This window comes from Xenopus tropicalis, chromosome 1 (genome assembly GCF_000004195.4).
Source record: "Xenopus tropicalis strain Nigerian chromosome 1, UCB_Xtro_10.0, whole genome shotgun sequence".
NCBI lineage: Eukaryota > Metazoa > Chordata > Amphibia > Anura > Pipidae > Xenopus > Xenopus tropicalis.
This window is the reverse complement of record NC_030677.2, coordinates 185,046,832-185,069,794: the sequence shown is the minus strand read 5'-3', so window position 1 is coordinate 185,069,794 and position 22,963 is coordinate 185,046,832. Positions and strand designations below refer to the sequence as shown.

At 41.4% G+C, this 22,963-nt stretch overlaps 1 protein-coding gene across 4 annotated transcripts in view; it reads right to left on the bottom strand.

Moving 5' to 3' along the window:
* The window catches only part of pde8b (phosphodiesterase 8B), a 105,010-nt gene extending 82,324 nt beyond the window's left edge, over window positions 1-22,686 (bottom strand). For 2 of the 4 annotated variants that reach the window (XM_002940874.5, XM_004910389.4), the window contains exon 1: window positions 3,366-4,588. In XM_002940874.5, coding sequence (XP_002940920.1) covers window positions 3,366-3,653 — 288 coding nt within the window. In that variant the 5' untranslated portion in view covers window positions 3,654-4,588. Of the gene's footprint in view, window positions 1-3,365; window positions 4,589-22,456 lie in introns of those variants that run through there. The other 2 variants (XM_004910390.4, XM_012967377.3) reach the window with 2 other exon arrangements.
* Window positions 22,687-22,963: the final 277 nt, after the last annotated feature.

Here is a 22,963-nt window from a genome sequence, read left to right as displayed (position 1 = left end):
GTGCTTACAGTTAATCTGAGCACTGGGTTTTTAAGTGGCAAAAAAACAAAACCAAGGTTCCCAGAATCCACCTCCCATAGACTGAAATAGAAAGTACACAGTCAGTTTGGGTCTCTGACACTGACCTTCAAAGACAGCTGTTGAGCTGAAAGCCTGCTATCAGCAGTATGAAACTGTCTAAAACTGGTTATAGCTCAGAAATCACTAAAAACAGAAAATTAATATATTTTGCAAAAGTACTCAGAGGTCCACTCCTACCCAAGGCCAGGGCTCTTCATTGAAAAAAATGCAATAGCTTTAGGTACTTTTGTACAAAGCAATACTGAGCAAGATACCGATGGCATGCTTACTGAACAAAAGTGAACCAGGCTGGGGAGTGCCTACCCCTGGGTAGGATAATTGCTAAATATACCCACCAAATTGTCTCACCCTGTGATTTTTATATCATTTTGTCTTTAAAAGAGATGAAATGCTTGTGAACTGTTGATATTTCTTAAGTTACTGCCATGTGGTGAAATATTTTACAAATATATTTATTATACTTATATATTATTTTTTGTATACAACTGGTGCCTTTGCAACTAAGGATGCTGTACTTAAGGGTGTATTTATTAACACTGGAGGCAAACATCACCGGTGGTGTTGCCCATAGCAACCAATCAGATCTTTGCTTTGGTTTTCTGCTTTGGTGTTAATAAATATGCCCCTTAGTGTTCTACTGCTTTCCATTGGACTCTACCACCAGGCAGAGCCATCTCTCTCAGTCATCCCTCTGGTCCCATTCATCTTTATGGCTTGGTAACCACAGGAATGGAGACCAATGCTAGATCAAGACCTATTTTTCTTTCAGTTCAAGATTCATTTCCATGAGCATGGTCATAAAGCAATATGGCTAAACAGGGAGACATAACTCCATGCACTGAAACGGAGCACAGTTCCTCCATGAAATCCCCTGCAGTTTATGGAATGTACCACACAGCAATTACAACTAAATATGTCCCTGCATACGTAACCTTAAAGTAGAACCAACATCTAAAGACATAGCTACAAATGATGTACAATATTCACTGAACTTACTGTATGAGCCCAAAGATTTTGAAGCCCTATAACAGTAATGGTCTATGCCAGAGCAGCATCCCACCTTGAATCTTGCTAGGCTTCTTTTAAGTGTCAGTGACACTGCATATGCTCAGTGTGGTCTGGGCTGCTTATGAGAAACTTAGTTTAAGGGGTCATCAGAAATCATCAAAACCGCAGAAGTAGAAGCTGAGGTGGTGTCTGTCACAGAAGCTGGTCCTACAGGGATATAATGCATCAATTTTTATGCAGACTGGTTTCTATGCTGCTATGTAATGGGAATCTGAAATAATTAAAAATCAGTCTTGTATTGTGAATTTTATTTTGTATATATGCTTGACATTGTTTATGTGGTCCCTAAACTCAGGTAAGTGACAAATGCCCAGAGCATGTCCCATAAATCAGTAAAAAGAAGATGGGGGGCTACTGGGGCATCTTCAGAGGCACAGCTTTTCCCTGCTAAAGGGCTGTGGTTACTTTGGGTTGGTACAGAAGCCCAAAACATAACATTTCTAGCCTAATTCTTTGTTGGGTTTTAGGTCTCCTTCAGCTGTATTTTGGGAATCGATTAAAAACTTAGAGAAAAAAAATAAGAAAGGAAAAAAGACTTGGAAAACTGTATGAGAACCGGTGCATGAAACTAACAAAAGACACATGTTCCATCTTATTCGGGTCAAATGAACCCCCATGAGAATAAGCCTGTGGAACTGCATGTCGCTGCCTTTTGCCCCAATGTGCAGAACAACAGCCGGAAAATAAGCCTAATTGTTTCCTTATAAAAAACATCATCGCTGTGAAGAAAATAAATATTGATGTCAAGGGATTTTATAAAGCCGGCCTATCAGATAGATCACAGATTCTTACTCTGGATGTTGCTGCATTCATACTGAGCTTTGAACCCTGCTGCTGTTAATAAACCCTGCAGCTTTTAAATGGCAACTACACCCTTAAATCTTTCAGTAGAAATGTGCTTTACTACAAAGTAATACTTATGAAATCCATCAAATCGGTAGGTCCCCTAAAAGCTAAAGGTGAGTTGGAGCAAGTAAAAAATAGCAATTAATGCTGGTGCACATGTTTTCTCCGCTAATGGAGATAATGTAATCCACTGCCTTCTACCTTATCTTTAGAATTTGCAGGGCAGATTTAGTCTCAAAAATGTGAAAGTACATTTTTGCAACAAGATTTTCCCCATGTGTACACTGACGGACAAATGCCGGCCAGTGTGCTCTAAAGATAGAGCACTGGAACATAACATTGCCCCAAAAAAAATAACAATAAAAGTGGACCCTCGCAGTGGATCTATTTCCTAATACAAATGCTTTTATGTTATGTTAATATTAAGGTGAACTTCCCCTTTAATATATGGTGCCCTTCTGTTACAGGGTATGAGAAAATCTGGTGGAAATGGTGGATTGGCTACACCACCATCTAGGTAATCAGCTACCAACTCGATAAACACACATATTTTGAAAAACACAATTCCTGCTGCAAATAAATCCTGCTGCAAAAACCAGACCAATAACAGGACCAAGTGAGGATAAAACACATATTAGACGCATGGCATAAGCAGCGATAAGCAGTAGGTGCCACCCCAGAGCAAGGAACCCTGGGTACATGCCCCTCTGCTCCACCCTAAAACTTGTCATGATGTCTATGATGTCTATTTAGCTGCTACTAAGCTGTAAAGAAAATAATACTTCCAACGTTTAGCACAAGGAGTGATACATGTGATGTACCATTCACGTACTATGGCTTAGTACTGCTTATGGGCCCACTGAAGGTGATATGGAAATACTGGGCGATATTTTGTTGACACCCTGTAAAATGTTGGCACCCACAGAAGTAAATGTACAGCAAGTGATGCAAGCAAGGCCCAGGCAGCACAAGTTACGCTTTATCCAAGTCTGTGAATGAAATCCAATAAATAGAGTATGGGCATAGAATTCAATGATCAGAATGAATAGAACTCCCTTAGAGCATAGTGTATCACAGTGTGCTTGGATTTCAGCCTGAGGTACTTCAGCTGCTTATGAGCTATAGCACCCAGCATCCCCTGACAGCCTAGGGCAGAGAGCTGTAGTCAAAAGCTAGGAGGGTCAGGGGTTGAAACCGTTTGAAATTTATGAAGAGAATGTTCCCCCTGCTCTATTCCTTCTGTTACTTCACTAAAACTCCCTTAGCTTTGGTGGATGCTACCAGTTGTTGTGCAGTAATATTATGGATTGTGAGGGAGCACAGGTTGCATATGGCTGACACAGACCCACTTCCCACCCTGTATCCATTACCTTGACACTGGTGTGGCTTGTCTGAGTCTCTGCCTCTATGCAGCTGTGTGGTCCCTGGTCCCTGCGCCCCTTGCGGGAGCCACTGCGTGCAGCAGGCGGGTATCGGCCCTGGTAGGCAAGCACTGAAGGGATGGAGTCCGCTGCGTCGGTCTTTATGAAGAGTCCGTGCAGGGTGGCAGCGGTGCCTTGGGAGATGGTGGTTGTCTGATGTGGGGAGTTTGACTCGTCCGAGTCCCGACAGTAAATCACTCCGCTCTGAGATACGTGGATGCTGGGAGCGCAGCCCATCCCTGTGCCAGGAGCCAGGGGGGCTGACAACAGGGCTCCCAACAGGGATGCCCTGCTCTGTGCCAACAATCACTCTCCTGTTGCCAGTCAGCTGGGCCAAGGCACCTTGCTCTGGATCAATATAAATGGAATCTAAGTCGAAGAACGTATAATATTTAGTTGCAATGAAAGTCAGATGGGCTATGCTACTTAGTGTGCCAATCTTTAACACCCTTGCCCAGGTGTCAGTCTATAAAGTGGTGGGCTACTGTAGGGCTACCAAGGTTAACTCTAAACTCTAATTCCAGCCCCAAGGTACAGGGCAGAGTCACCCAACACTACCAAGAAGAAAGCAAATCAAAGTCAAATTAAGATGGTACAATACCTCGGGGGCACATGTATCTCAGGTCCCAAGGTAAATGATTCTGCCTCTGTTGCCAGTCTGCCATTGAAGCTACTACATCCTGAGTGCCATGCGCCGTACCAGAGAAGCACCCGCCATACCCTCCTATGGGTCCGTAAAGGCAGGCGGGCACCACCTGCAGGGGCCTTGGTGCAACCTGTGTCTCTCACCACCTAGGCAGAATATATGCCACCAGTTGCACAGTGCCAGTAAAATGGGCAGTACGTGGGCAAGGGCGGCCTGCCTGCACTACGTGTAAATGGCACTGACACATTGATCTTGGTGCTTCTCATACACGGACTCCCTTCACCTAAGCATTGCTGTCCGTCTCAGCTCTTCAACCTCAGATGATAGAACAGCCCTGGTAGCCCCACACCTGTCAGCTCTGCAGCACGGTCCCAGAGCCCAAGCAGTATACCTCAGCCTATTATCCTGCCCTGCAGATAAGCCCTTCCCGGTAGATCCCTTGCTCTGCTCATTGCAGAGCGGCCGTGGATGTGCTGTCTCCTAAGCCCTCCCAGCCCTGTCACTGCTGCTCTCCCCTCCTCCTGCTGCTGCTGCTGCTGCTACTGCCAGGGAGAAACAAGGCGTTGCCTCATCCCCACCACATATCCCTATAATCCCCCTTATATTACAAGGTGTTTTTGTTGCCCTCTTACTCTGTCTCCCGCAGTCAGGTTGCCATGGTGGTTATAGGGGGCAGGGACAGGGAGCTTGCAGTCCATGTAATGAGTGACCTTCTCTCCCCCTCCCCTGGTGCTGGCATGTTGAGGCACTTCTGCTTCATGGTCGGTAGCAAAAAGCATTTCTCAGGTCAGACTACAACCTGCTGGCAGCCATGGATACCCCCACACAATCAGCTGAGGGCCCCCTTGCAGGACAGTATAGGAGATCTTACGCACAGACGTTTTTTTTTTATGCACATACAAACGCATGCTGATCGCATAAATACACATATATTGTATTTATATGCATATTAAAAGGCATCTAAGTGCATTTTTGTGATTTCCAATTGCAGCCCTCAATTCTAATGTGTTTTGAACTTGCATCAAGCGCAAGAAAATGCAGCATGTTGTGTATAAAATGCAGTGAAACCAAAGGCAAGATAATGCAACTCTTAACATTTATGAATACAACCAGGCAGAATCAGTTAACTGATGTATTTAAGGTGCACTCAAATCGGTGTCTCTAACTCGCTGTAAAGAGTCTTTTTTAAAAGCTCTTAGGACACCCCAAGCACTAGCCTAGTAGTATTTTCCCAGAATCCTGTCTGCAGCCAGCTCTTCACACTATATAGGGGCCCTATGAGACACAGGGACCGTCACCTTCATCAATGAACCATTCAAAATAATTCAGTCAGGCACCCCACCCCCTATACTGAACTATTCTTTCTCTCTCAAGCAAGCAGTTAGGGTTAGGGAGTGTAACCTTTGGACGCATGAAGTGAAACAAATATATTTAAAAATTGTTGTTTTTGTATGAGCAGCTGAGGACCCCTGGGCTCCTGCACAGTTTCTATGCCCCCTTTGAACCTCAGCAGCAAATATTTGAGCTTCTGACTGCGTCTTGCTTTCAATGGCTAAATCTGCCCATAAACGTACAGATAACATCATACAAAACCTAGTTTCGTACAATTTTCGGACCGTGTGTGGGCTCCAAATTAATGTCCCAATAATTTTTGTACAATGGTGATTGGTCGTTTAGTCGATTGAACAGGTTAGAAAATTTTGGTTGGATAACGATAAAATCGCACATGTATTGTGTATCTGACGATATCCTTGGGGAACCTACAATGGAATTCACATTCCTACAATTGGTGCCTACCAACTATTTCATGTTCAGAACATTATTTGATTTGTATTTTAAGGGCTTTTTCCAACAATTTCAGTCTGAATGTTAGTTACAGATTGTTGCATTTCAAATTACGACCAATATACGTTCGCCTGAAGAAGACTAGACTCTGAATGTGTATGGCCATCTTTATGCTGTGGATCGAAGACTTTTAAGATTTAAACCCCTTTGTTGTTGCTTAACATTTGGACCCAGCACCCAACATCATAAACAGGTTGTCTATACATAAACAACAACTGTTACCCTGCTATAGTTCCAGTAAATTCTATCACCCTAAATAGTTTCCCTCCTCAGGTTTTGCCGTAATTGGCCTTCAGGATAAGCCCCTCATCCCTTGAACTTTGTAATTTTGAGATGATACCACGCAGTTTAGAAGATAAACACACATTTATTAAAACTGATCATCAGTCTGGACCTGTACTACACCCTGGGGTATTTTAGGTTTCCTAAGCAGCAGCAGCTTCTATTGCTACACCTCTGCCATGAACATATAGTTTTTTTGGGGGGAAAAGGCTCCTAAACATGCCTGGCTAAATGACTTGTTCAGAAGAGAACTGCAGCATTAATACAAAACCACAGCAATTAATTATAAAAAGTACTTAGAAGGAAACTACCCGATATATGCGTGAATACTGCCCTAGACCCTGAATTAAAGGGGAACTCAACTCAAACACAACTTTAGCTTTTTGAAAAGTAAACATAATTTCAAGCAACTTTGCAAAATACATCAATTAAAAGAATATGCAGACGTTTTATGATTTTTATTTCCACAATTTGAGTTTTTTTTGGTGCTAAAAATTCTTGGTGGTAAAAACCCAAAAACTTGATTGTAAAAATGTGCCATCCAAAAGCTTGTGAGTTTCTGCAGAAGTCAATGGGAGCTGTCCTAGGCAAAGTCAAGCTATATTTTCAATTCGAGATATTAGAGTTTTTGAGTTTTCTTCGAGTTTGTAAACTCAAAAATGTGAATATTTTATTCAAATCCGTTTTCCTTATTAAATAATCAAGCATTCGATATGCAAGTTTACTCCGTGTAGAAAATCAAACTCTAATTTACAAACTTAAAAAATGATTAATAAGCCCATTACTGTAATAAAATGGTTTGGAACGGTTCCCTGAGCCTGGCGGCCCCCTGTTCCCCTGCTGATCTGGCCTATTACTTTGAGACTCCCTGCACACATGATGTCAAGAAGGAAAGGAACATCACAGTGCAATGCATTGTGGGTTATGTAGTTCCTGCATGCTGTCTGTAAGCTATGGAGAAGTTGTTACAATCTGTAGCTGTAGCATCAGTGTTTTAGTCCCTCCTCCCCTGCCACGATTTCAAATAATGCAGAAAAGAAGAACTTTTTTACAGCTGGATTTCAGCAAATAAAAAAGTTTTGTATTCATAATTTTTGAAGGAACAGATTACAGTAATAGGTATATTAGTGGTTTCTGTGTTGTATGGGCTCTTTAACAAATGTTGGTTCTGAAACCTGAGTTTTCCTTTAATGAAGCGGTACCACAAGGCTCTGTACTTGGTCTGTTGTTCTCCATGTATGCTTTGTCTTTGGTAGATCTCATCCACTCATTTGGCTTCATATACCATCTGTATGCTGATAATATCCAAATATACTTATCATCCCCTTCATAAACAGATGAAACTAAGACTCAAATTTCTAACTGAACTGCCTCCTAGCAATCTCCGCTTGGATGAACCAACATCACCTCAAATTGAACCTAACAAAAACCATTTTTCACCTAGTGCTGGTCCTACTCCCCTTTTAATTTCTCTTTTGATGGCACACTCATTAACCCTGACAACTCAGCTTGTCCTGTCTCTCCTTTTCTGACTTTTTATTGCAGAATATTGCCAAAATTTGTCTCTTTCTTTCACAAGCAACAGCTAAGCTGTGCATGCTTGCTCTCATCCTATCCCAACTAGACTACTGTAACTTGTTACTAACTGACCTGCCTAACTCCATATCTTTCCAACCTACAGTCTGTCTTAAATACTGCTGCCAGCATTCTCCTCCTAGCATTTATATTGCCAGTAGGGTTTCCACTTTTTCTGTGAGCAATAGCGGCCTTCAGGTTGGGGGAGGGGTGTGACATTATTTGGGGGTGGGGCTATGACATAAGAGACGGGAAATACATGGGCTTTACCAGCAAGTATATTGACGATAGATTTGCCACCTAGGCCAGTCAAATACAGCCAGGTGGCAACCCTATTTGCCATGAGGAGAATTTTCCCACATTTTCCCACTGTTCAGCCAGATTGCCACGAGTAATAGCTTTTATTTACGGCAATCTTAATGTTATGAAATGTCTTTAGCAAAGATTGAACTACGGAGAACAAATTTCCTTATGTGCCATCACCCTTATATTTACTTATGCAGCAACTGAAGGGTTACAAGTCAACAAGGCTGGTTGAGTAATAATAATACAATATTTGCAATACAATAAACAATTAGGCAAAATGATCATAAAACAGCAGGAAATAATTCAATATAACTTTAACAAAGAATTTGGGCATAGTCTCACCCAACCAGGTCTGCTGATGGATACTGCTTATTGAATGGGGACCCTCTCTAGAGAGAAACATGCTCCTTATTACTGACGTGTCTGTTCTGGTTGCCAAGAGGCTGCATGTGTACAACCAGGGTATTAACCTGCTTGGCTACCCTAACTGGCACTAAGTGTGTGCTCACCCACTCATATAATACAAGCTGGCTAATCCTAGCTATGAACTAAGGGGTTCCATCTCTCAATGGCTGCCTGTGGTAGTTCCATGTAGATCCCAAAAACAGCTCCAAGTCCACTTTCTTTCCTCTAAGAGGAGGACACCATTAAATAAAGACAGGAAATGTCACTCTCTTAAACTGCCCAGGGGGGCTTTGATACAAGAATGAATGATACAGTGACACCTACTGGCAAGGTTTCAAATAGCTGGGGAAACTAAAGTCAGCAGAATATTTTCAGATTTTGGTATTTGTAACCCTAAGGATTACATATGATACTCTGTCTAACCATTTTCCAACATCCCTTAGGCTCACAGTGTGATGCAACCCCTCCCTCTTCATTGTGAAATGATGAATACTGGGACACAAAGTGTCTCTGTTTTACATAGTTGGTGGTTATGGGTGCCACCCAGCTGGTATTTTATTGGCTTAGCTGGTAAAACACCAGCCAAGGCCAGGGCCAGTATTACAAGTACATTAAAGTACATTAAATTAGTAATGACTAGTCTTCCACAGCCAGCCTGCCTCTGATCCACCCCTGGCCCACTTCTCATCGCTTCTCCTAGTGCCCCCTCTATCCGGCCCTTCTCACTACATTCACTGCAATATGGTCTCAATGACATCATGAATCTGCCCTATTTATGTCATGACTCCGACCTCAACATCAAGAACTGCCCCCTCCCCAGCTGGTGTGAAACAAGCCAAAATATGGCAACCCTATGGGTGGTGCACAGATTCTCTGTAAAGCAGAGAGTCCCGGAATCCATCACTTTACAATGGAACAAGGTAAGATAGGGATTGGATCACCTAAGAGGGGTTGGGAGCTGGTCGTTGCAGCAGAGACAGACTATCACAACTTTCTTTTTATCTTTGGAATCATGTGTGTCTGTGTAAACAGAAAATACATTTTTATTCATTTTCAGATAGCATTTTTCCACCTATGCATAAGCCCAACTGAATTAGCTCATGGCAAAATGTAGGGCATATTTTTGGCAAATTAGGGGTAACAAACAGGAATGCCTAAATGTACCAATAATTTCATTGTTGGTAAATTTTTAATACTGTCTTTGGTCTTATGGCTAAACATATTGGGGGTCATTTATCAACAATGCACGTTGCCTGTGGGCAGTAACCCATGGCAACCAATCAGACTGTTGCATTCATTGTCCTACCTGCAGCTGGCTGAAAAAAGCCAATCACTGATTGGTTGCTATGTGTTACTGCCCATGGGAAAATTTGCCAGGGATGCATATTGGATATACTAATTAATGTAATTTACTCTCTTTGGATTAGGGTGAGCCTGGGGGAGCCAGCCTTTCTGCATTGCCCCTCTTATTTAAACCAAACCCTGTGGCAGCAAGTACAAAAACTTTTTGGGAGTTACTTCCTAAAGGCCCAATGAGGGAGTGGGGTGCAATAGCCTGGGGGTCAGTACATCATCATGAAATTATCCTCCTGGTTCTGTGCCATAAAGAAGGTGGGCTGGAGTCAGGGCTAACCAGAACCTCTGAGAATCCCTTGAAAGGGAATAATTATGCATGTTTGCTGGAGATATACCCCTGTGACATGATTCTGCACAAGGCGCTGTTTAGCCAAAGGGCAGGTGTGGTTGCTGTGAGATGTTTACATTCTGTGACATGTTATTGAGTACAAATGGGTTCTAATTAAGTAACAATTAGCACCCGTAGCTAACGGGAGAGAAAGATGCCTTTGGGACTTCATCAACCCGCTATTTAAAGTTAAAGGTTTCTAAGCCTTTCTCTGTAGTGGATAGGACAAAGGTGAATACAGGATATAGAATGGCTTTCATGTATCAGAAACAGAGCAACAGAACAATAAGTAAACCCGCATCATCCAAGAACAACACTTTGTTTGTAAGACAAATATTTCTCCCATACAGCAGCCTACAAAAAGGTTTGTTCCCGTGCCAGTGAGGCACAGAGGGAGCACAAGCTTACTAGCAGCCTTCACAGGTCAAGGCTAGTAAATATCAGCCCAATACAATGGGAAATGACAGTTTGGTGTAGGGTATGTACTTAACAGCATGTCATTAATGATCCCACCCAAAATACACCCCTGTTGTACGTTTTGCACTATGGCAGTACTGTGCTCTGCTTGCTCTGGTTCGTTATTGTTTACAAGCACAGCTACAATTATATTATCCTTTATGTATATAGTGCCAACAAAAGCCAGCCATACACAAGCTGATAAAAGCAGCTGACTAGTTCCCTCCTGACCAAGTTGGGATCTTATCGGCCTGTGCAGGGGCCCTTAAGGCTGATGACCCATGGATCGTTTTGGTCCCCCGTGATAGATCCTGCTATTGCGGGCGACTAAATGCATTACCATCAGCCAGCCCATCACTTTGGTATTCCAAAGTCAGGGCTGTGGAGTCGGTAGATAAATTCTCCGACTCCTCAGTTTCTGATACTTCTGACTCCGACTCCACGACTCCGATTCCTCTGTTTTTAATATGCTACTATATTTTATACATTCACTTAAAACACAACTGATCTGATAATAAACTGATAGACAATTTTATCTATACTCCTACTCCTAATGATTTCCCTAGAATCCCATAGTCATGTTTAAAGTTTAAGCCAACATTACAGCTGAATTACAGCAGTTTTGCAAATGTTTTAAAGCTTCAGTCTAAAACTATTGACTATCCATTCCCTTCAGATATACAAGTATTTGTAGTCCTGCAATTTTTTTTTACTTAATTAGTTATCAGTGAGAGTTAGGCTAGGTTCCCAGTGGGCATTGGGTTCCCTGTAACAGAGGAACACGACGCAGTGGAGCTGCCGCACCGTAACTGTGCGTTACGTCCCATTTAGTGAAGCATACAGTCAATGAAAAGCATGCTTCATGGTCACTCAACGTGTTCGTTTATGCACTGCATGCATTGGGCTTTATTCTTATAGCAGAGAAGTAATTAATTATGACTGTTTGTGAATTGGGACATTTAAACTTGCTTTATTTATTTTTTTTATTCCCATTTAAATTTAGTAGGAGTCGGAGTCAGTTCATTTTTTGCCGACTCCGACTCCAGGTACCCAAAATTGCCTCCGACTCCGACTCCTCGACTCCAACTCCAACTCTGACTCCACAGCCCTGTCCAAAGTTGCACAAAGTTTCCTTCTGCAGGCAACATCGAATGACTGCGGGTGAAGCCTAAAGCTGGCCATACACGTGGCGATCTGACGATGTTTCGTGCGACCATCGGTCGCACGAAACATCGTCAGATCCGCCACACACCATTCAGGGCTGAATCGGCAGGTAAGGAGGTAGAAACAATAGGATTTCTACCTCGTTCTGCCGATTCAGCGCTGAAGGGAGATTTTGGTCAGGCGCCTTCTATGGCGCCCAATCAAAATTTTCAAACTGGTCCGATCGGCGAGTCGGCCGATATCGGTCGACTCGCCGACATACCATACACGCACCGAATATCGTACGAAACGAGGTTTCGTACGATATTATCGGTGCGTATATGGCCACCTTTAAGCTGAAGATACACAGAGTTGTCTCTACATGTGTTTTACCAGAGGCAATTCTCAGTATTGTCTATTGCAGGGTATTTTCTGGTGTTTAGTAGCCGTGACAAGTAGCTGCTACTAAGTAGCTCTGTGTGTCTGACCTATATCTTACCAACAATTAGCCAGATTTTAAAAATCCTGCTGGGTTAAGTTTGCATGTTTATGCAGTCCTCCTGCCAGGACCACCAAGGCCTGCAATAATATACAAATTTTGGCCCCAGGGCCAAAAATCCAGTGATGTATTTTTTGTTTTCCTTTTTTTTAGCCTTTTGTTCAGCAGCTTTCCAATTTGACACCAGCTCTCCAGGAATTTATGCAGTTACCTGGTTGCTAAGGTCCAATTAACCCTAAAATTTGATGTGAAATAAACTCAATAGGATTGTTTTGCCACCAATATGGAATAATGCAGCTTAGTTACCATCACATACAAGCACCTGTTATTATTACAGAGAAAAAGGAAATCATTTTTTATAAAATTTGAATTACTTGCTTAAAATGAACTCTATGGGACAGATTTATCAAATCACTACTTCGAATCCAGAATGGGAAAAATTCGGATTGGAAACGAAAATTTCTGAAGATCGCAAATATCAGGAAAATGCTTATGAAAAAATCGTATTAGTCACGATAATATTGTATTGGCGATCCGAAAGTCAAAAAATTTTCGTACCATACAATTGTTAACAGCAGTAAAACCTTTCCGATTTTTTTGTGCAAGCGTTCGTGCGGCGTACGAAAAGTCGCGCGGCGTATGAAAAAATCGTACGGACGCCCGAAAAAATCAGCGGAAATACGCTCGGAGCATTCGAATGAACGCTCCGAGTGTTCGTGCTTTGGTAAAAGGCACTAAGTTTTCCCAGGAGCAGTAACCTGCAGCAACCAATAAGATGTCTGTTTTTAAATATATGACCACTAAATTCTATCTGCTTATTGGTTGCTAGGAGTTACTGCTCTTGGGCCAAATTAAGGTGGCCACGCATGCTAAGGCTCCCTTGGCCAAAGGTTTGGCCCCAAACGATCAAATTAGAATGAAGGGTCAAGGCATCCGTCAGTTCGGGGACCACATCAACAACCCGATGCAGTCCCCGATCCAACTAAAAATCAAACCTTAAAATACTCAAAGTCATTAGACAGTGTAGGACTCACGTATAATGAGGGGCCTTGACGTGGCACGTGAGCTTACATATTTTGGCCAAAGTGTGGTACTAACACCTCATTTTTTGTAAAAAAATATTTTTAAAGGCAAACTAAGCGCTGGCAATCCTTCTTTCTCTTTGTGTATAAAAATCAAACCTGCCTGATTGAGAATCGGCCCGTGTAGGGCCACCTTAAGTAAAGCTTTTTTAAGTAAGTATTTTAAGTAATTTTAAGAAATTTTCACAACAGCCAGGATCTGAGGGGGCCCGTTGAAACAAAGCCCACGCCTGGTACACGGCCCAGTGATTGGGGTCCCCTGACTTTCAGCACATAATCCCTGAACATTTTTATAATTTGGAGCTTTCTGTATATCGTCTTCTGGATAAGGGATCCCCTACCTGTATCACATACCCTGTGTACGGGCAACTTAACAGCCATCAATTTCTTGGTGTTCTATATTCTAGAATGGTACCTCACACAAATGTAGCTTTACTGTCCCATAGACTTTCTTGACAGTAAGCTTTAGAAGCAACCAGATAATAACATCACTAATGCCTGTAGCATGCTTTATAAATAAATATTAATAATAATAACTTAGGGGGTAATGAATACTTGTTGCTTTAAATGAGAACTTTGGCGAGAGCCCTGCCTAACCACTGTACTATTTTTCTCCAGGTTAATTTAGTATTATGAATGTTATAAATTCAGAATGGCCAGAGCCTGTCACGGACAATCCGCAAACAGATGGGAACCATATTTGAAGTGGAAAATTAAAAATAAGACACTTATGTACACAGCTTATTTGAATTCGCAAGGGACGACTGACAGCTACGTGTTCACTGCTCGCTGCTCTTTCCTTTTGCTCGCACAAGAGCCAATGTTTTCCTTTGGAAAGCGATTTCTGCAGATGGTTTACGGGTTTCCCATATGTGGGAACAGCCGTGTTTAAAAACAGCCTGTGCTATACTTCTGGCTTTGGAAAGTTACCAAACATGTTCGGCGCTGTCGGGGACATGGGAAACAGGAAATGCAATCACTGTGGATCTCTTTGTAATCACTTGTATTATCTTATCCTTTGCTTTTCTTGTGATCTGGATTAGAATAAGAAATAATGCGTACTATTAGCTGAGTGATGGGTCAGTATATAGGCACGTTGGGACATGTCCCATCACTACACCTGCATAGCAACACTCCATGCCTCGGAAATTCCACGTGTGATTGGTCGCGTGTAGGGACGACACTGTATGAAGTGGCATTGCTAAAACATTCATATTTTAGCAAACGCAGAACTAATATTGGGGGCCTTTATTCTTCCCAAGTTGTTACTGCTTTTGTGAGGCTCCAATCTTGCAATCAAATCAGGTACTACCACTGCCCCTCTCCACATAAAGGAGAACTAAACCCTAAAAATGAATATGGCTAGAAATGCCATATTTTGTATACTGACTGAACCAGCCTTAAGGTTCAGCATCTCTATAGTAATGATTCAGGCCTTCCAAGTTGTCACAGGGGGACACCATACTGGAATCTGTTAGAAGTGTCAGTGGCACTGCACATGTGCTGTGGGCTCTGGGAAGCTGTTGAGAAATTAAGCTTAGGGGTCGTCACAAATTAACAAGCAGAAAATGAGGTTTGTGTGTCATAAAGAGTGATGCTTCAGGGCTTGTTAATTTCTGATGCTAATTGCAATGGTTTCAGAGCTGCCATGCACTAATAATCTGTATTATTTACTAATCAGCCTTATATTGTGACATGTATACTATATATATTGTGGGCCAGTCCCTAAACTCAGATGACAGCAGTACAGAGCGAGTGCAGAGAATCAGCAGAAAAGAAGATGGGGGGCCACTGGGGCATTTTAAGATTTACAGATTGTCTGTTAAAGGGCTGGGGTTGCCATTGGGCTGGTACAGAAACACAATGTACAACATTTCTGCCCTACTTCTTTAGTTAGGCTTTAGTTCCCCTTTAAAGAGCCCAGTTACCTGGGGAAGTTTAAATCTGTCTATGGCGCTGTTTTGCCATTGTTAATCCATTTCCCAATCAGGACCTGTTCAGGACAGGAAGATGCTCAGTATTTGTCTATTATACCTCACATGAACAGAGGATCAAACATGGCAGTTAGAGATTTACCTCCAATGTTTTAACAATTTGCCCTTCTTGACGTTTCTTGTGTAACATGGGGTGTGGGTGGCTTTTTGTCACCCCTTGGAAATGCCTCATTTCAGAAGCACCCATGTATTCTACAGTCTGTTAACCAACACATTTTAGGCTAGTTTCACTGTAAATGCTTGCTGTTCTAAGGTTTTGCGTGTGTGTGTTGTGTATCCATGTAAATTCAACTCTGAAATGGGTAAGGCTAAACCAAAGTTCTACTTAGTCTATACATTAGAACTAGTGAAAGGGTCACATTTATAAATGGGTAAAAAAAACAAATACAGTAAACACTGACAATTTAAAGTGATACTAACACTAAAAAAACTTCTCTTCAAAACATTAATGTACAATTACCATTGCCATGTTGATGGTTTTCTGCTTACTTTTGTAAGTAGTTGTTGCTTGAAGTTCCTAAACCTGACTGTTTTGCCAACCTGACTGTCCCTTCTCTGTCAGTCAGTCTGTCAGTTATAGCTTCTAATGTTATTGACTACTGCAGCACAAATATGGCAGCCCCCTCCCCCCCTACCCAAACAGAGGAAAATAGGGGATCTGATAGGTCATTTAAAAGCATCAGGCAAATACTGACAAGTCAATATTATAGATAGCATGCAAAGGCAATGTTTTGATAGATGTAAAAAAAAGTTTGGTTGATTAAAAAACTGCGTGATTGTTTTATGTGAATGTGTAAAAAAAAGTGGTGTTAGTTTGTCTAAAAACAAGTAAAAAGTATACAGGTATGGGATCCCTTATCCGGAAACCCGTTATCCAGAAAGTTCCGAATTATGGAAAGGCCATTGCCAATAGACTCCATTATAAGCAAATAATTCTAATTTATATAAATAATTTCCTTTTTCTCTGTAATAATAAAACAGTACCTTGTACTTGATCCCAACTAAGATATATTGTTAATAATATTTGGAGGCAAAACAAGCCTAGTGGGTTTATTCAATATTTAAATTTTGTATGATTTTATCATTCCATGTATAGCCAGCTTTAATCTAATACTTACAGCTATAACTGCAAAAAAGCTAAATTTTATTAAAAAAAACCCATTATATGCTTTTTATTTTATTACAATTCCAGAACAAGGTGCAAAAAGTCAAAAAATATATGGATTTTAGGAAAGTTCATGTAATTCTAACATTTACTAATAACCTTAACCCAGCAATTACAGGTCCATAAGTTTGACATATGTAGAGGAGATGTTGTGTTAAAGGACATGAAAACCCCACACACAAAATGTAATCAGCGAACAGCCTCTTTGAAATCTTTCAATACCTGCCACTCTGGTTGTCCAGAGGTTAATAGTAAGGCTGCAACATCCCCTTAATCACTTAGATTTCCTTCTCCTCCTGTAACCCACTCGGCCCCCTCCCTCAGGAATTTGCTTTGATTTCTGGCTTGTGGGCATGCTCAGTTGTTCTAAGCTCAGATTACTAAACACGCCTCCCCAGTCTAGCAGCCAGTAAAGAGATGGCATTGCTGGTTCCCATAGAAACTCAGCTCTAGTTGTATGCTTCCATTTTTTTCTCCTGAGCTTTACCATTACAGTGCTCAAGCAAAGCAGAACTTTTATCAGACAGTTGTGCCAGTGTGAGCCTGTATTCTTGGTGAAATGTATGCTGAATAAGGGTCTGTGTGTGTGTGTGTGTGTGTGTGTGTGTGTGTGTGTGTGTGTTTGTATGCTGCTTGCAGATTTAAATGTAACTGATTATGTATCAGTGGAAAAATGGCCACTGGGTGAAAGCTGCTATTTCCTTAAGAAAATGTGATGGTGCTGGCAAATGGAGGGGATATATGCAGTACTAATGACGCCATTTGGGTGGGGGAGACATGCCCAACTGATTTACATTGTCGGCAAATGTAGGCTTTACATGTCCTTTAAGGGATCACTTTCAAGATAATGTTCTAAAAAAGGAATTATAAGTAGTAATGAAATGGCTTTATTAAGGACAAATGGTGTCAAACAGAAGTACTTGCTTTTTTAGATAGTAAGTAGAAAGCTGGACAGTTGGGTTGCAGATATGGGAAAAAGGCACCAGCCAGTGCATACGGCAGCAACTTGGGAGGTGAGCTCCCTTAGATGCCTATATAGAAAAGAAACTTGTTTTCAAAAAAATTTTCTAAGCACTCAGCCACCACTGGACATTTTCTGCAACTTGAGGAAGAGAGGGTTAGCCCTCTCCAATGCGACCGAGCATGCACATGTCAGATCAGAAAGGGGAGTGCAGGGGAGGAGTTGCTACGGCAGTTCCAGATAAAAATCTGATACTAGACCCCTCACTGGGCAGCAAGGATGAATCTAAGGACAATTAGAGAAGTTGCTCTGATGGGAGGGAAAAATTAAAAGGATCATTTGATACTCAACAGCAGGCCTGGACTAGGATTCAAAACAGGGCCTGGCATTTCTAGTGCAAACAGCCCCCCACCATCCCACAAAATAGTGACTGTCTATGGCAGGGATCCTCAAACTACGGCCCGCGGGCCAGATCAAGCCCCCCCCAAGGTAATTTACCTGTCCCCCGCTGCCTCCTCACCCCTGGCTGCGGGAGGGGGGAGCTGGGAGAGGGAGGACAGAGCAGGGAGCAGGGGGAGCTGGGAGAGGGAAAACGGAGCAGGGAGCAGGAGGATTTTTATGGAGCATTTCCACCACCACAGGCTGGAAGAGTCATTAGTTCAGACTTAAAGTAGACTACTATTAACCTGCAAATGCAATAAAATCAAAGGACTATATAAAAGGGGTAAATCACAGATCCCCAGGGAAATGCCCTGGGCAGGCTGTAAGTTCAGGGCCCTGTTGCAATCTTCACCCTCTGCTGCTCCATACCCATTGGGGGCAGGTATGGGGCAACCTTTACTTTTTTGCTTTTTGTGTTCTGTAAAGTAAATTATAGTCATGTGAAAAGGCCCTGTGTAGTGTTGACACCTAGCTGGTAAAAATGATGCTTGATGCCAGTGTTAATAATAGGGAAAAAGGCAAAATTGTAAGAAGGCTGATATTTTTTGTAAATGTATTTTAGGGTAAATATTGATCTTTACAATTTATATTTTAGGGACACTCAATGTAAAGTAAAAAAAAAAACATTTTTAAAAGCTAGTTCTGTTGCTGGTCTTTAACTAGACTGATTATTAATAATTACATAATGCATAATTTACTGGGCATCGCTAAAGCAAATGAAGTGGCTAATAATCTATGTGGAATTCAACTTTGACTTCATCATAAAAAGATTTGTCATTTTTTTTATTTGAAAGCTCAGGTGTATACAGCAAATCCCCAGTGAATGGCTTTTTAAAGCAATGTGTATATTTGCACTTGAGCAAGACAAACACAGGAGGGTTGATAATTCAACTGTGGAAAAAGATTTTGTTGGACCATTTCAGAGTCACAGTAATAAACACAGTTTTACTCCGGATAATTCACCTCGTGACTAGATGTTTGTGGAAGTTTATAGAAACACCTGCGCGAAGAGCCGGTGAAATTAAAATAACTTATATACATTTAGGGGCATATTTATTATGCTGTGTAAAAAACGCCGAGAAAATTCGCCACACATCGCCAGGCTATGCCGTGTAAAATTGGCGTAAAATCGGCGTAATTGTTTTACGCGTTTTTTCTTCCACCGGAACTTATGGAAAATAACTGCGTAATATCCGGCGTTCAGATGGCGATCTTTTCCATTTATTTTACACAGCTTTTTACTCCGTTTTTTCGGCGAATTAGTTTTACACAGCATAATAAATACGCCCCTTAGACACAAAGCCATATTTAAAGGAGAACAAAACGCCATATTGATAATTCAAAAGTACAACCCCCCTGCAAAGTGAGCCTTCTCTCTCTTAAATCTACTTCTCCCATATCAGCTGCCCTGTAACTGGGCAGGCTCCCCATCATTGATCACTGACAGATCCAATCAGTTCCAGTGAGTATGCTTATTTTTTTTTCAGAACCAAGGAACTGGATGAGATAAAATTAGACATAGCAGCTGCCAACCCCACTGTGGTGGGTTAAATATGATAAAGGAAAGTCCAATACTTAAATAAAGATTATGAATTGCAAAATCCAACAAATTGATTATAATAATACAACAGTACTTAAAGTTAAGGATATGAAATACCGATGGACATTGCATTACCCCGACTACAGTAATGTAACTAGCTTCCTGCAAGACCTGCTGCAAAATATTCCAATCTCCAGCCCCTCCTTACCATTTTCATTTTTAAACACAAGTGCCAGGACAAAACTTATGAAACTTTAATACATTTTTTAGGAATGTCTAGGAGGACATATAGTTGGGGCACTGGCACACACAGCATTTTGGATTTGACGTCTTGACTTATATGGTAATCACCTGGACACCGAAAGTGCCCTTACTGATCAACAGAAAATCCAAACTAGTGAGAAATTCAACAAACACCTAAATAAACGAAAAACCAAAAGAAACAAAAATTAAAACCAATTGCAAATTGTCTCAGAATAACAATGTCTATGTCATATTAAAAGTTAATTTAAAGGTGAACAACCCTTTTAATGTTGCATTAGAATCAAATGGAAAGTGAATTTCCTTTTGCTATTGGTTCCTGCCCTGGTGCAAGCTGTACTTACATTATTATTTTAGTGCAAGTGCGGCTTGTGACCTGATAGTGGTATCAATGAAATACTACACAAGGCAAACAAGAAAGGTAAAGGCTCTGATGCTTAAAATCGCAATCAGAGAAATAACTGCCATCTACATATGGATAAACTTCCATGACATTCCCAGCATTCTGTGGGGGGGCAGGTAGCTTTTGACTTCATTGACCCAGACTTAACTTTACGGGTCTCTTAATTATAATTATTGGTTTGGATTTCACAGGTAGCTGGAAGATGTAGTTCAACAGCGAGAGGGTCATAAGTTGGACATAACTGGTTTATGTCATCCCCAACAGTCAAGGGCCTCATCCTTTATGCATTACCAGTAGTCACTCCCTTCTTTAACTCTGTACCTGTAGCTGTTATACTCTTTGGTCAAATTTGTCCTCATCATCCCAACAGACTGGCCAACGTCTACATATTTTATCAGGCACAGATACAGTCATTCAGTTGATGGGACCAGCCTTATCAGCCCATGTAGCCAGCAATTCAAGGGATCTCCAACCTTTCTTACACGTGAGCCACAGTCAAATATAAAAAGACTTGGAGAGCAACACAAGCATCATAAAAGTTCATGGAGGTGCCAAATAAGGGCTAAGATTGGCTATTAGGCAGCCTCTATGCACACTACCAGCTTACAGGGGCTTTATTTGGTAGGAAATCTTGTTTTTATTCAACCAAAACTTGCCACCAAGTCAAGAATTTAAAAAATAACTACCTGGTTTGGGGGCACTGGGAGCAACATCCAAGGGGTTGGGGAGCAACATGTTGCTCGTGAGCCACTGGTTGGGGATCACTGAATTACGCTGACATCAGTTACACCTTTTCCATTATACCTATATACCTTTATTCAGGAGCCAGTCACAGTAGCCATAATTCTTATCGGCTGTTACAACCAGCAGGATATCAGTGCTGCCTTATAAACACATATTGCTCTTATGTGTTTTCTCAGTAGTAGCTGGCACCTCTATCCACCAACATATCACTGTTATTATATTAAACACAACTTTCGCCATTGGAATTAAGCAGCTGTGTCATCTAAATATATGTGTGCACACAATCTGTGCTTATTATAATACACTCAAGCAGAATTAGGCATTGACAAAATGAAGAAGGTGGGGGAGTCATATAACAAATTAATCCACATATCCAAATTAGAGAGGTGATAAAAATTTGCCAATAAGGAAGGAACAGTTATCCCATGTGCTCATACATGTTCACTAGTGTTCCATCAGCTCTATTAATAATAATTTTTATAATTATTATCAAATCATTCCAAACATAGTTTTGACCCCCACCCTCCAAAAAAACCCCACAGGCAATAAATAAAAATAAAACTGTGCAGAAAAAGGGGTCACACATGATTAGGAATTAATCACGCAATCATACATGTTTACTAGTGTTCCACCAGCTCTAATGATAATAAATGTTATCAAATCATACCAAAAATGTAACAAGTTGACCCTCCCAAAAAGCACAGGAAAACAAAAAAAATAAAGCACAGGTAAGAAATAATGTTTATGCATTATAAATAACTAAAGATAAAGAGAAAACTGCGACGGCTGCAAAAAAAGGGGCCATACACAATTAGGAATTAATCACACTAGTGTTTCACCAGATCTGACGATAATAAATTTTATCAAATCATACCAAACAACGTAACAAGTTTCACCCCCAAAAAGCACAGGAAAAGAATAATGTTTACATATAATAAATAAAGATAAAGAGAAAACTGTTGGGGGTGCAAAAAAAGGGACCGCACGATTAGAAATTAGAACATGTATTATTCTGTAAGCAGCAATATCCTAAGACGGTTTGCAATTGGTCTTTACTTCTTAAATTCTTGTAAAGAACAAGGACATTGTCAAAAAGATGTTGATGAGGAAAGCGCTCACCTGAGCAGTTTTGCAATGTTATCTTTATCAGAGGGGCTATAATGGGATGCCAAATGACGAAGTTGAGTAACAGATGGAATATCTTGTAGATTGTAAGCTCTTTTGGGCAGGGCTCTCTTCATCTCTTGTATCGGTTATTGATTGCTTTATATGTTACTCTGTATGTCCAATGTATGAAACCCACTTATTGTAAGGAATATGTTGGTGCTTTATAAATAAATGTTAATAATAATAATAATATCCCAGAATGGGCTGGGAGATAAAACAGACATGTTATCAGGCAGCACGAATGAAGCATCGGATATAAAATACCAATACATCCCAGAACTGGACTTAAAGCTCCAGCTATACTAAAGCATGTTGGATATTGTAGTCTATTGCAGACTAATGTAGTAGTCGGGACAGAGAAGTGACGGATCAGTAGCTTACTAACCAAAAGAACAGTAATGCAGAGGAATGTAAGGATCATGGCTGGAGTAATGGCTTTACCTTTTGCTGTTCTCTGCTGCTGCCGCTTCCCACGCTCATGATTATGCCGTGACACCTGTAGCTCCTACAGCATCGCGACAGTCACTCAATAAAGCGCTTGTGTTGTACAACTGGCCGGCCGCTACTTGCTCTGGTTTGGCCTCCTCTTGTCTGTCCCCAGCAGGGGGCGGGGATCACACCTTCATGAACTGTTATCCAGCCCACGCTGCCGCCTTAGCCCCGCCCCTTTATGGGAGGTTTGTGTAGCGTTTGTCTCCTGCTGAGTTATGTGGAGTATTTCTTCGTTTGGTTCAGTGCGGGAAGAGCAAAACTCTCGGCCTCCACTTACTCCTTGGAAACTGGCTGGTCTGGGAGCATATAATAACAATAATAAGATTCTGCTTGTACCCTGCAGATTCGTTTCCCTGGGGCTGGAAGTGTGGGATAGGGCACAAAACTGTACTGGGATCCAAAATATGCCTTGGCATTCCAAGTAGGCAAATGTCCAAGCTACCCCTATCAGCCCAC